General features: G+C 36.2%; 1 protein-coding gene across 6 annotated transcripts in view; it reads left to right on the top strand.

The window, feature by feature from the left end:
- The window catches only part of AHI1 (Abelson helper integration site 1), a 94,444-nt gene that overhangs the window by 5,729 nt on the left and 75,062 nt on the right, over positions 1 to 13,653 (top strand). For 5 of the 6 annotated variants that reach the window (XM_040552610.1, XM_040552606.1, XM_040552608.1 and 2 more), the window contains exons 5-11: positions 5,141 to 5,751; positions 6,323 to 6,480; positions 7,463 to 7,676; positions 8,763 to 8,955; positions 10,376 to 10,471; positions 12,045 to 12,230; positions 12,801 to 12,956. In XM_040552610.1, coding sequence (XP_040408544.1) covers positions 5,141 to 5,751; positions 6,323 to 6,480; positions 7,463 to 7,676; positions 8,763 to 8,955; positions 10,376 to 10,471; positions 12,045 to 12,230; positions 12,801 to 12,956 — 1,614 coding nt within the window. Of the gene's footprint in view, positions 1 to 786; positions 1,104 to 5,140; positions 5,752 to 6,322; positions 6,481 to 7,462; positions 7,677 to 8,762; positions 8,956 to 10,375; positions 10,472 to 12,044; positions 12,231 to 12,800; positions 12,957 to 13,653 lie in introns of all 6 variants that reach the window. The other variant, XM_040552611.1, reaches the window with a different exon arrangement.

Below are 13,653 nucleotides of genomic sequence, written 5' to 3'. Positions count from 1 at the left end.
AAGACAAAGAAATGATATTTTCTTGAATACCAAAATTGTACATGTATTTATTATGTAACTATTCTGAATATACTTTTATATAAAACTCAGAGTTGTGATACAGAATGCAACTATATATTTACTCTCATAAATATTTTAAGCTTACTTTGGTTTTAAAACTAGTTTTTATTCCTGAAGATTCTCATGTAAAACACTACTATTTTGGAGTTGGCTAGAAACACTTGCAGTATAATCATGGCTAATGGTACACAAGCAAATTCAGAAGCATTTTTAGTATCAGTGTGAAAGCCTAACTTTATGGTTTTGGTGAAGCTGTAAACTTAAACCTGTCGAAGTACTGAAGAACTTGAAGAACATGTATTGAAATACTGCAAAGACCATTCAGAGTGTTTCCTTAATGTCTGGCAAAGATGTAAGAGCTCAGGTTGATATTTTCCATGCTGGTTGCATTCTTGTAGAAATTTCTGTAAAAGCTTCAGCTTTCTTTTCTTAGTAAGAAATAAATGTGTGTGGGAGAAGAGGAGATGGAGGGGGTTGTTTGGTTCTGTTACAGTTTGTTCACTTCATATAACTTAACTGTGTAGTGTTTTGTGTGTCTTGAAATAACATGGAATTTGTCAGCAATGGTTGTCTTTGTGTCACATAATTGCCATAAATGGTTTCCCAGGTTTGATCAGAAACAGGTCATGGCTGAGAGCGTGTTTCCAATGGAAATGTTCTAGGCTGTTGCTTTTGTCCTTAATGAACCTTGCTTTTCTTGAAGTAATATAACCTTTCCTGTCATAGGCCACTGTTTCCTTGAAACCTGAGTTTGGAACTGCAGGAGGCTGCTCTGATTTTAAATGTCAGAAGTGAGGGTAAAGAGACCTCTTGTCTGCTATACTCTGTGTGCCCACTGTCTGGAGAGAAAAGAAGCAGAATGACTGGAAGGGGAAAGACCATGACAGTAGGGCAGGATGAGTTCCAAGCCACAACTGATCGAAATGAAGGGCAAGTAATGGAGATAGAGATGTCAGCTATGGCCAGTGAAAGGTCTGCTTTGTCATTCAGCTTTAGCTGCTGAACTGTTTTTTTCTAACTCAGTTCAAGTGTGTTACATACAGGTGATTGCTTTTAGTTCTTTTGTCCTTCATTTCAGATGGAGGATCTATACCAGTATCCATGTCTCTGCCTAAGACCTAATCTGACGCAAATAATGTTTTAATAATTATATTTAATTAAATGGTATACATAGAAAATGTGGCCTGAACTAAGATCACACAGGCTGTGTCTGAAAAATTTGTTTTAACTACAGTCCTGAAACAGCTTTGTGTTGCTTGCAGTATCTTTTAATGTTCCTGGAATTTGCAGCAGTTTGTGATTGTTTTCCTTCATTATGAGGATACTCTGTTTTTTGTTTGTTGGTGGATTTTTTTTTTCTGAAGAGTAAATTTCCTATAATCAAGTGACTGTGTACTGTATTTTTGTGGACAAATGTTTTTGTAGGCATAATAAATAACAGGTTCTAGTAAATATTTCAAGCAGGATTTTGCAACAACTAGGTTTGTTTTAGGAAATGATTCTTGCATGCCAAAGTTATTTTAAACTCTCAAACAGGTCAGATATGAGTTTTTGTTATTGTTTGTTTGGGGTTTCTCAAAGAATTCCACTTTATGTGCTTGTGGTTTAACACCAATAGGTAGCCAGTCACCACACAGATGCGCTCTCACTCCCACTCCTCAACAGGATGGGGAGAAAAATACAATAGGAAAAAAAAAGCTTATGGGTTCAGATGAGGATAAGGAGATAATTCATGAATTACTGTCACGGACAAAACAGACTCAGCTTGTGAGATTAATGTAATTTATTGCCAACTGATAACAGACTAGAGCAGTGAGAAGCAAAAGCAAACTACAAACAACTTCCACCCTCTTCTACTTCCCACCCACCAAGATGCACAGGGAAATGGGAGCTCCCTAACGCTTCGTCTCCACCGTTCCCTCACGGTCCCTCTCTGCCCCTGCTCCCCGTGGGGTCCCTCCCACGGGATGCCGTCCTTCCCGAGCTGAGCCTGCGGGGGCTGCCCACAGGCAGCAGCTCTTCAAGAACTGCTCCCACATGGCTCCGTACCACGGGGTCCATCCGTCAGGATCAAACTGCTCCAACATGGGTCCCCCATGGGCAGCAGCTCCTGCCAGGTCACCTGCTCCTGTGTGGTCCCCTCTCCATGGGCTGCAGCTCCATCACGGTGTCTGTTCTAGTGGGGATCCTCTCAGGAGGCCACAGCCTCCTTCAGGTCAGATCCACCTGCTCCTGCGTGGGCTCCTCTCCACAGGCTGCAGCTCTGGCCCGGGGCCTGCTCCTGCGGGGGCTCTCCATGGGCCGCAGCCTCCTCCAGGCCACATCCACCTGCTCCACCGGGGGCTCCTCCACGGGGGGGCTGCAGCGTGGAGATCTGCTCCGTGTGGGACCCATGGGCTGCAGGGGGACAGCCTGCTCCAGCAGGGGCCTCTCCACAGGCCGCAGGGGAACTGCTGCTGCCTGCCTGGAGCACCTCCTGCACTGACCTTCGGGTCTGCAGGTAGGGCTGTTTCTCTCACATTTTCTCACTCCTCTCTCCTAGCTGCTGTTGTGCAGCAGTTTTTTCCCTTCCTTAAATCTGCTCTCCCAGAGGCCCACTCAGCATTGCTCCCTGGCTTGGCTCTGGCCAGTGGTAGGTCCCTTTTGGAGCCAGCTGGAGCTGGCTCTGATCTGATATGGGGAAGCTGCTGGGCTCTGCTCACAGAGGCTGCCTGTGCAGAGCCCTCCCCCTCCCCCCATCCCCCCACAGAGCCCTCCTGCTACCAAAACCTTGCCATGTAAGCCCAGTACAGGGCTTAATGCATTAATGATCAAAAATTAACATAACCTTAGTTATGGTCACTGATGTGTCTTAACAACTGTTGGTATGTTTTAACCTAGATTCCACATGCTCTGCGGTTAAAGCCTATCAGAAGAGGAGGTGGATAATCTATTAGCATTACTTTATTTTTTTTTTCAGCTTTTGTAGAGCTCATTGCTTTAAATACTATTTTATTTCCCTTACTTTCTCTTTTTCAAGTTATTTATATGTGCTCTTCCACATAAATCATTGACTTATGAATAAAAAGGATGTTAGTGGTCTATTTAAGCAAAAAAAGGTGACGGTACAAGACAGGCCTTTTCATGATTTCATGTTGAGATAATTTAAACTATTTTTAGACGTGGGGAGCTAAAAATAAAGACACCTACTGAAAAGTTACGTGGATGGGTTTTGATTTTTTCTGATATATTTGATAAGTATGCTTAAATTGGGTTCTAGATACTTATTCATTTCACAGAATCGGAGAATGGTTGAGGTTGGAAGGGACCTCTGAAGATCATCTAGTCCAACCTCCCTGCAGAGCAGGATCACCTTGCCTCCTGGGCACATTGCCCAGGATCGCACTCAGGCAGGTTTTGAATATCTCCAAAGGAGACTCTACAACCTCTCTGGGCAACCCGTTCCCGTGCTCTGTCACCGTCACAGTAAAGAAATGTTTCCCCATGCTCATCTGGAACTTCCCATGTTTCAGTTTGTGCCCGTTGTCTCTATATTTTATTAGGATAGTGTTGTTTAATATGTAGAGTGAGTAATTCTAGTTAGTGCGTTTTACAACTTTCTAGTTTCAGACTTCAGCTGTTAAAGTTATTTTTTTGTAGCACTGCTTTTATTTGATGATTTTCCTATACAAATAATAAACGTCTGTGATTTTTCCCTCCTGTGTTTTTACTCATGTAATTCCAACTTTTTCTTTCTTCTGCGTACTCATTTGTCAATGGGTATAATACTTTCCTTGCTCTCCGTGCTATCTCTTTGAATGTCAGATGTGAGTAAAACAAGATAGTGATGAAGGTTTGCAGGTTCACGTAATTCTGGCCATACAGCGTGGAGGCAGTTGACTTGCATAATGAGTATACTCTTCCTAGTCATGGAATATTATTATTCTCACAGGCTAGCGTTTTAAAGTCATGATCCTCCAAAATGTGATTGCCACTGCAACTTCACTCTCTGTCCATGTCAAGTATTTTCTTCTCTTCTTGTAAGTTTATACATTTTGGTGATCATACCTTCTTTTACACATACTGTCCATTCCTAAAAATGTTTGAGACAAATGTGATTTTGTAACTGAGAGAAGAATCCTAGCTAGAAGTGGAAGCTGGCCATGTTTATTGAGGGAGGAAGGTCTCAGCAAAGAAAAGATTGTGCACATTCTATGTGTATGTAAGCACATTCTTTGTGTTTTAAAGTCCTTTCGTAATGTTTCATATGGAAACTCCAGTTTTATTTAAGAAGATAGAGTAAATGAACCACGGTGACTTTATAGAAACTCCATCGAGGAACAGCAATCTGTGTGTCAAGCTTCTTACAGAACTGGGCATAAGTTACTTGCTGTGTTGTTTGTAGTTATGCTGGTTAGTAAACCAGGAAAAGACACCTGAAGGAGGAAGGAAAGTTTACTACATGTTCTATAAAAAACACTAACAGTGGTCAGAAGGAGTACAAAGACAAATGTATTAACTGAGATTAATCTCTGCTAGTTTTACTAGGCTGGTCTTTAGATTAATTATTTGTCATTTAACTAAGACTAATGTGGATTTTTTATCTTTATATATACTCTTGGAGTAAGATTTTGGAATCAGTTTTTCAGTTTTAACACTTTCTAATAAAATTTCATTATCAAAAAGTTTGTCTCTAGCTTGGGTTTTAAATGTTCTTAAACATTTAAACAAATGTTTTCATGCTACGTGTTTTCTTTAAGGGTTTCATAGTGTAAAGCATTCACGTATACTTATGGAGTGGACTTGCGGATTTCTTTTTTCCTGGATATACATAAGAGTCATTTAAAAACATAGTGAAAATAAACTGAAGGTGAAGTGCCCAAACATAATTTTCTGTTTGTTTGTTTGTTTTGTTTTCAGTGCAAATTATCTGTTGTCTTTCAATCTGTCACTTGTTAATTTTAAGTAAGAAAACTTAGATCCTTGATTTCATTTTGCTTTTTTCTTTGTGTAATGTTGCTTAAAAAATAACAAAGTAGCATGTTCATCCTTAGAATGTAATTTTTATTACAAGTATGTTTTATATTCTTTTCCTTTATAGCTTGACACCTTTAGAACTAATATTGATCTAACTAAAGAAAGTGGGAATGATGAAGCAATTATACACAACACATATAAACCTGAAGAAGAGAGTCCCCGATTTACAAAAAATAAACTCAGAGAGAAAGCATCAATTGCAGAGAAGATAAATAATGATATTGTTAGTGGAGAGGCAAACAAGCAACCGAAGTCTAACAAGAAGAAAAAGAAATCACTGTTACAAGAACAATTTAATGAGGAGGAAAATTTATATGAAGCTAAACTGGAGAGTTTTGAAAAAAAGATAAATGATTTTCCAAAGAAAAAAACAAAAAGTAAATCACAAACAGATGTACCTCATCAAGAAGGTGATAGAAAGATTAAAAATTCCTTGACTGAAGTGAGAAATGTAACTGAATTAGAAGAGGAAGAAGAACTAATTCAAGCCTATCAGCTGCATGTGGCTGAGGAAGAGGTAAATGCAATTAAAAAGAAAATAAGAATGAAACTTAAAGAACAGATGTCTGAATTTACTTCCACTGTTCAAAGCCACGAAGTTGCACTGAATGATGAAGTGGGCAAAAAGAAGAAAAAGAAGAAAGAAATCACAGTATTTTGTGAAGCTGAAACAAGGTACTGTGATAAACTACCTTAAAACAATATGAAAACCTTTGCTGAAAGTTCATACACATGTAGTATAGTTTGTCAGAGAGCTTTTGCCTGTACATTTTTTTCTAAGTGATGAACAAATGGATAATTCTGTTACGGAAGTAATTACTAAATAGCGTTTCATAATGCTGAGATTAATATTAAATTTACAGATTTTGTATAACTTTTTTAAAAATACCATTTGATGTCTGTTTTATGTGGAACCCACTCTTAACCATTTAGTATGTTGTTTTGGTAATGAGTGATGGCCCTAATCCAGCAAAAAAACTATACACTTAGCTTTATTCAAGTGAATGGTTCTGCACACACACAGGAAAGTGTTTGGAATGGAAAAAGGAAAGAGATGAATTCCAGGGAGCCGGGGGGGGGGGGGGTGGGGTGGCGAGAATGTTGTATTTTCAAGATACACAGATGGTAAGGTAGAGAACTAAAGATGAAGTTTCAGGTGGATTAATGAGATTAATGATGTTAACAAACAGTTGTATTCATATTTGCAATAGATTGCAATTGCTGACAGTAATCCATAACATTTCAGTGCAATGTCCCTTTCTGAGCTACAGCATCACCCAGCAGAAGATAGCAATGAAAATCATTCATTGGAAAGGCAATTTGTATCAGAAGGACAGAACCTGGAGGAAAGCATGGAAAAACAGAAACCAAAAGCAAAGAAGGTTAAAAAGAAAACCAAAAAAGGTATGCCAGCAAAATGTTAGAATGGTGTGCTGCTTTATCTAAGCCTCTGGTTTTTTTGTTTGTTTTTTAAAGTATTTTGCCTGTAGTACTAATGAAAGTGACTGAGACTGATGTTGAAGTTATTGAAGTTTATTTAGTTACTTGTATTTTTGTGCTTCCAATTCTAATACTTTTTTTTTTTTAAAGGAAGTTAATTTGATGTATCTATCCAAAATCTTGAGAATTCTTTTACTGGAGATAACTTCAGAATTGTGAAGTAGTTAACAAGTGTCTTTTAAGAATAATATTTTATATAGCTACCAACTTTACAGTTCATTACTTAGGTGCATATTCTAATTGCCTTTTTGTTATTTCATCACTTCTTATTTACATTGTAAAGGCTGTATCACCACTGTTTTAATGTGGTGCTCTATTTAAACATAAGAAATACTTTTTCACACAACATATACTGGAGAGTTGGAGAACTCATTTCTTCAGATGTTGCAGAGACCAAAATAAGTGATTTTTTTTAAAAGGGACGTTACACAAATTCACGAGGAATAGGTCTTTTGATAACTATTAAGGGTGGCAGTCTTACTTTAACTTCTAAATCAGGATGTTCTTTAGCCAATGTTTGATAGATTCAGGCTTTTTTTTTTTTTTCTCTTTAAAAAAAGCTGTAGGATGTAGTCCAGAGCAGGATACTGAACTGCATGAATTTTCAGTCCTTGTGGCAAAGAACTTCTGTCAATTAAGAGAAAGACCTCTGCCTTTAAATAAAAATGTTTGTTAATAGGAATAGATTGTATGAATTTATATATACTATGCATTCAGTCATTCAAATTTTATGATTTTATTTAACCTATTACAAAAAGAACATATGAAATACTATTACTTTACCATTTATTGCTAAAGGAATGCAAAGTGTTTTTGTTCCTTTAAACTGTCACTAGCAGAACATAGTAACTTCTGGTGGTTGTTGTTGTTTTGTTACTATTTCTAGAAGATAACACAGGAGTTACTGCAGAAAATGATGAGGAAATGAAGGATTCAGAAGTTTCAGTTCAGTCTAAATTTGGTTTTGATGATGATCTTGTATTGGGAGTTTATATCCATCGATCTGATCGACTTAAAACTGATCTCCTGGTATCTCATCCTATGGTTAAAATCCACGTTGTTGATGAAAGAAGTGGCTTATATGTCAAGAAGGATCATAGGTGACTTTTTTTAATAAACTATCTGTTGTCTGTGATAAATGCTTTTTTTTTTTTAATCCCTAGAAAATATAATATGGAAGTAACCACAGAATGGCTCGGATTGGAAGGGACCTTAAAGATAATGTAGTTCCAATCCCCCTGCCAGAGGCAGGGATGCCACCCACTAGATCAGGTTGCCCAGGGCCTCATCCAACCTGATCTTGAACACCTCCAGAGATGGGGCATCCACAACCTCTCTGAGTAATCTGTTCCAGTGCCTCACCTCCCTCTGAGTGAAGAATTTCCTCCTAACCTCTAATCTAAATCTCCCTTCCTTTAGTTTAAAACTCTTCCCCCTCCTCCTGTCATTATCTGATTGAGTAAAGGGTCTCTCCCCATCTTTTTGTAAGTCCTCTTTAAATACTGAAAAGCCACAATGAGGCCACCCCACAGCCTGAAGCTTGGAAGGTCATTTGTTAGCTTCTACATCTCGGATAATGCAGATATTCATACTGTAAATTTGGGTGGTATTCCTTTCTTTTTGAGTTTTAAACACTCTACACTACTTCTAATGCTGTCAAGGTTCATGCATTTACAGCATGGTTTATTCTATATTCTTTCCAGAGAGAAAATTTATCAAATCTCAAAAATATGTAGAAGCCAAGATTAGAATAAGTAAGCAAAATTCTTGTAGCTTAAGTAGCACTTGCCTTTTCATTTTTATAAAAGGACTTGTAAAATCCTGAAATGAAGTTTAGTTCTTTGTATTTCTAATCACTTCAGTTGCCTCTTTCCACTGTCATTATCGATACGTATCCCAAAAAACAGATTTCAACCCTGCTTATGCATAGTGATCCTGGAAGGGTCTATGGACTAAAGTTGGTCATAGTAATTTGATTGCTAGGGTTTTGCAATTCAGCCTGTTGCATTTCTACATATGTTGTCAATTGCCTTAAGCTTTGTGTGGCTTTAGATTTTTATTTTTCTTCTAAAATCAAATAAATGGTATCTTGTATTTGCTTTCACTAACTTAAATTACTGTTTCATTTGAGATTCCTTTTTTTAAGCCATTATAACAATTATAACTGTTTGGAAATTTTCAAACAGCGAGAGGAAAGTTTCATCTTATTATGAAGAAGAACAAATAGAGCATGTTCTTCCTATTATGACGCAACCATATGACTTCAGACGGTTTAAATCAACAGTTCCAGAATGGGAGGAGCAAGTAATATTTAATGAGCGCTTTAGTTATTTTATTCAAAATACTGAAGAAAGCCCTCGGGTAATTCTGTTTTTTGAGGTAAGATTAAATATTTAAAATTTTTGCTTGTTATGATTTTGTTACATTTGTGTTTCTTCAACGGTATAAATTTCGCTTATTCAGATGTCTTATTTCAGTTATATTGAATTAATAGCAAAGCTTTAAGATACAGCATTAAGTGGAGATATCAAAAAGCAGTATTGGTGATTGCTAATGTTATTTATAAGCTAAAAAACGTTCTGTAAGCAGCAAGGGGAAGAAAGCTTTCTTATGAACTCATGAAACTTATGAACTTGAAAAGATTAGTAAGATTGTTCTAGATCAGGAGGGGTGGCACCACATAAAGAGGATATCAATTTCTTTCCCACATTCTTGAAATACGAAACAAAGTTTAAGCATGAGAAACTCAAAGATGGAGTCTGTCTGCTTGTAGCAATACCTTTTCTCTTGTACCAATGAACAAGCTGTTGCCTTGTTTTCCATTAATTTTTTTAGATATCTGCTTCTCTCTCATTCTTCATAAAGTAATTATTAGTTCAGCCCCCAATATGGTTGTGTTTATAGGAAAAAAAAATTGTGGAGTATATATTCAACATAATTTTCAGCTCAAGTATTACAGTATTTATAAGAATGTATATATATGAGATTCTGCAGTATTAAATAGAAAACAAAAAGTTAATGCAATAATTATTTTTTCATTTTAAAAAATATTTCATATACATTGTATATACAATATCCCTGTATGTTTCTTTGTGTTCTGTGATGCTCATAAATGAACACATTTATAGAATTAAGAGTCCCTGGTTACTTAGCACAAAAGTAATTACAGCTGAGTGTAAAGATTCTTCATGGGAATCACATTAACAATGGAGAGCCAAAGTATGACTACACTGAAAGCCTACTGTTTGATTTCAGTGTAGGTTTTGAAGTAAAAATTTCAAGATAGAATGATATACTGGAAGAATTACAGGAGTTGCTAAATATGAGAAGATTCTGGTCTGATCAGAAAAATGAAGAATCTTGTGGGCATAACTGATGAAGTTAGGAAAGGACCTAACCATTTTTGACCAACCGTTTCCAGCTAGATTAATTTACAGCTGGTTCTGGCTGTAGGATTTATTATCTATATGTATGATTTGTGAACTATATAGGATTTACGAAAATTACACATGAACTTTTTTATTTTCTAATGAGACAGAAAGGAAGAAAATATTTTTTTTAAGATCAGATTTATGTTCTTTTTTAAAATATGTCGTATATAGTTATGAGGCAAATGCAAAAGGTTCTGTTTTTTCTAATGGTGTACTTGTATGGAAGAAGTACTGTTTTTGTACTTGCCTAAAATTGAAATCTCTTTAATTTAATGAATCACCTCTAGCATATTTTCATCAGTATTTTCTATTAATACTAAGTATATATTCATTAGAAGTACACTTATATTCCTTGTTAATGCTTGCAGATCCTTGATTTTCTAAGTATGGATGAAGTGAGAGCCAACTCTGATACACAAATTCAGGAATGTGGTTTCCGAAAAATCTGTTGGGCATTTCTAAAGGTATTGTAAATATTTCAAGGAAGAAGCAAAAATTATAAATGTTTTTTATTAAGTTATCTAAAATAAACTAGCTTTTTATGAAGTGGTGAAACATTTCTGAATATTTCCAGACAACAGAGATGAAAAACAAATCTTTTCTTGCCTGTCTGTTCCCTCCTTTCCCTCTCCTTTCCCCACATAAAATCTATAGGAATACATTTATCAGTGAAAAATTTATTTTTTTCAAAAAAGTATAGGATGTGTAAGAATTTTGCTTATTTGTCAAGCGTAGATTTATTTTTTAAAAATTTTCATGAGATTGTCTTTGCAAAGGAAAGAACAAATCTGCTGATTTATGTACCTCGGCTGTGCTGTATTTTAATGCCATTTTTAGTTTTCTGGTCTTTGGAAAGACTCCCTAGCCTGATAATAAAATGCCTGTCATTTTAAATGCAAAGCCTGAAATGAGATATATAGGTAGTTTAGCCCACACGTCATGTACCTTTTTCTCCTTTTTAGAGAGACTTGAGTGTGCCAAATGGGACTTCTGAGAGCTAACAAGGTATTATGTGCTCTAACTTGCCTGAAGATTGTACATTTTGACCTACCCCTTTGGATGGTAGATCTTGACAGTCATTGAGCAGTCCATAGCACGAGACATACAGGAGAGGATAAATGGACTGCAAGCTTAGGGGAAAGCACAGGGACCTCCAGGTCATTCTGTACTGATTCTCTTCTCGACACTTCCCAACATGAATCTGCAGAAATCAGGGGTGTGGTATTCCCTGTTTGGGTGTATATCTGGGCATTCAACACAGCCTACTTCTGAGCAAATGGAAGAATGAATTTCAAGCTCATAAATACAAATAAAATTACAACCTGTTCTTCATTACTTATTCTTTATTACATCTATTCTTTCATCTATCAGTCAAAGTAGAAGTGTCTGGATAAACAGTGGTCAGTGTTAATGGCAGTAGGTACCCAAAAAGGAAAACACAAGCATTAATTCATGTTCTAACAGCATGTATTGATTTTTAATCAGTAATAGGAATTCATTTTTCTAACTCTATTTAGATCAATAAAGAGAACTCTTCTCTCAGAAACTGGAAGAGTTAATGCTTTCATGTATCTTCTGCTCTGAGTCAATGAGACAGAATGGGAAGAAAGTCTGCTCTGAGTCAAAGCCTTACCTATGCCCTTTGCTGTAGCATTCAAACTCACGTGGGTGAGGAGGCAGGAAGAGGCTTTTCATGGATTTACAGTCATTTGAGATTTGGGTGATTCCAGCAAGTGGTATTTAAAAAAAAAAAAGTCAGTAGGACTGCAGAGGGCATCCCACCTACCGGATGTTGTCGCTGTGCACGTGAAGTATATTTAAGAACTAGACTGCCATCTAAGCTTTAATCTTAGTGATTTGATGAAGGGGATATTTAATACATGCTTATTTCGTTATTGCTTTTAGGAATAAACTTCCCCGATGGGAAGTAGATTTTAGAGTTTATCCTGTAGTTGTTTACAATATTAGAAATACTCTAAGACTTCTATTAATTTTGTGTTAACGTAATGCTTCTTCTCTTTTTAACTGCTCTCCCAGCTTGTTGGTGCAAATGGAATTCTAAACATTGATGGAAAACTCCGTCTGCAACTGTATTACCCACCTCCAAAGACCAGGTCACATTCAAATGTTGTTGAGGTTTATGACTGGTGGGCAAGATGTCCTAGAAATCGTTATCCATCAACTTTGTATGTAACCATAAGAGGCATAAAACTTCCAGATCACGTGAGTTAAATTAAATATATTTACAGATACACAGACTTTTCTGTAGGAGTTAGTAACTAACTGGAGTGTATGTATGATGCATCTGTATGCGTGCATATAAAAGCAGTACTTATATGTAGGATATAAATTGGTTAGTACGTAACTAGTTATCGTAAGAACTTTGCATCTTAAGATTCATGTTCCAAACTCAGAACTTCACAGCTATCTTTAAAAAATAGACATTCTCTCCTGTGTGCAACTTTGCATATTCTGCCATTGACAGTCAGAAAACTTTCAGGGCATGTTCTGGAAAACAGGTATTCCTTCTCATTAGGAGAAACACTATTTTAAGTCACAGGGCTTATGCAGGTGTGTAAATTCTGTAAGTGAGAGGGACAGTAAGTCACTTAACTCTGAATTGCTTTAAATTTTTGCTATTCGATTTTCATGTATGAGGTTTCTTTCAGTCTCTTCATTTTTCAGATGTAAAAATGTAATGCATTTAAAGTTAAAAGTACTTTTTAATCTTTTCAGATATCACACTGTTCATTTCAAAACATTTTTCCTGATAATTAATTTGTTTGCCTTAAGGTTGCTCCTTCTTTCCGTTCTATGGCGGCTGTTCAGCAGGAAAAAAGTAGTGCAACACTGTGTGAGCTTCAGAGAGAGGGATCTAAAAAATCATGTGAAATCACTTCTCCAGAGGAGAAAAAGGAACAACTTAAATGGACAAGATTGCCTGGACAGGTGAAGTATATTTCTTTGCTTTTTGAAGAAAAATAGTTTAAAATTCTACTACCTTTTAATAGCTTTATTTTTATGATGTGTTATGAAGCAAGTCATTCATTGAAACATTAAAACAATAACAAGAAAACTACTAAACAAAATACAAAACATAAGGAACTCTTAGAAATAGTAGCGGAGGCATAACGTCTAACCAAATATGGCTGATCTAATCATTTTTTCCCAGAACAGTCAGGTGTTTTTAATCTTCAGAATTCTCAAGGATCTGAAAGAGTAGGGCTATTCAGGTAGTGGAAGTAAGACAGTTTCTAGATTTCAGCTCAGTTGTACAAGTCCTTTCAAAGAGAACACTTAAATATACCTGAACTTCATTTTATTTCCCAATAATGTTTGCTAATTATAATAGTAAAGAACAGTCAAGTCTGTTTTACAATGCAAATTTTCTTACTACAAATAGCAGGATACATAAAATGCATATTTATGTTAATGTTAATTGTAGAAAATTGCAGTTCTGCAGCTAAGTGTGTATTCAAAACCAAGTGAAATATAATCCTAAGAATATTTGCTTGACATCCAAAAACAAACAAACAAGGCAGCTCTTTTATTCTTAGACCAGTCCATACACATAATGAAGAACCCTTATTAGCAGTGATCATCTCTTTTATGATGTGGTATCTTGTGAAAGAGTTTCAGTAAGATT

This window comes from Cygnus olor, chromosome 3, assembly GCF_009769625.2.
Source record: "Cygnus olor isolate bCygOlo1 chromosome 3, bCygOlo1.pri.v2, whole genome shotgun sequence".
Taxonomy (NCBI): Eukaryota; Metazoa; Chordata; class Aves; order Anseriformes; family Anatidae; genus Cygnus; species Cygnus olor.
Note: the sequence above shows the minus strand (reverse complement) of the source record. Positions and strands in the feature narration are given on the sequence as shown.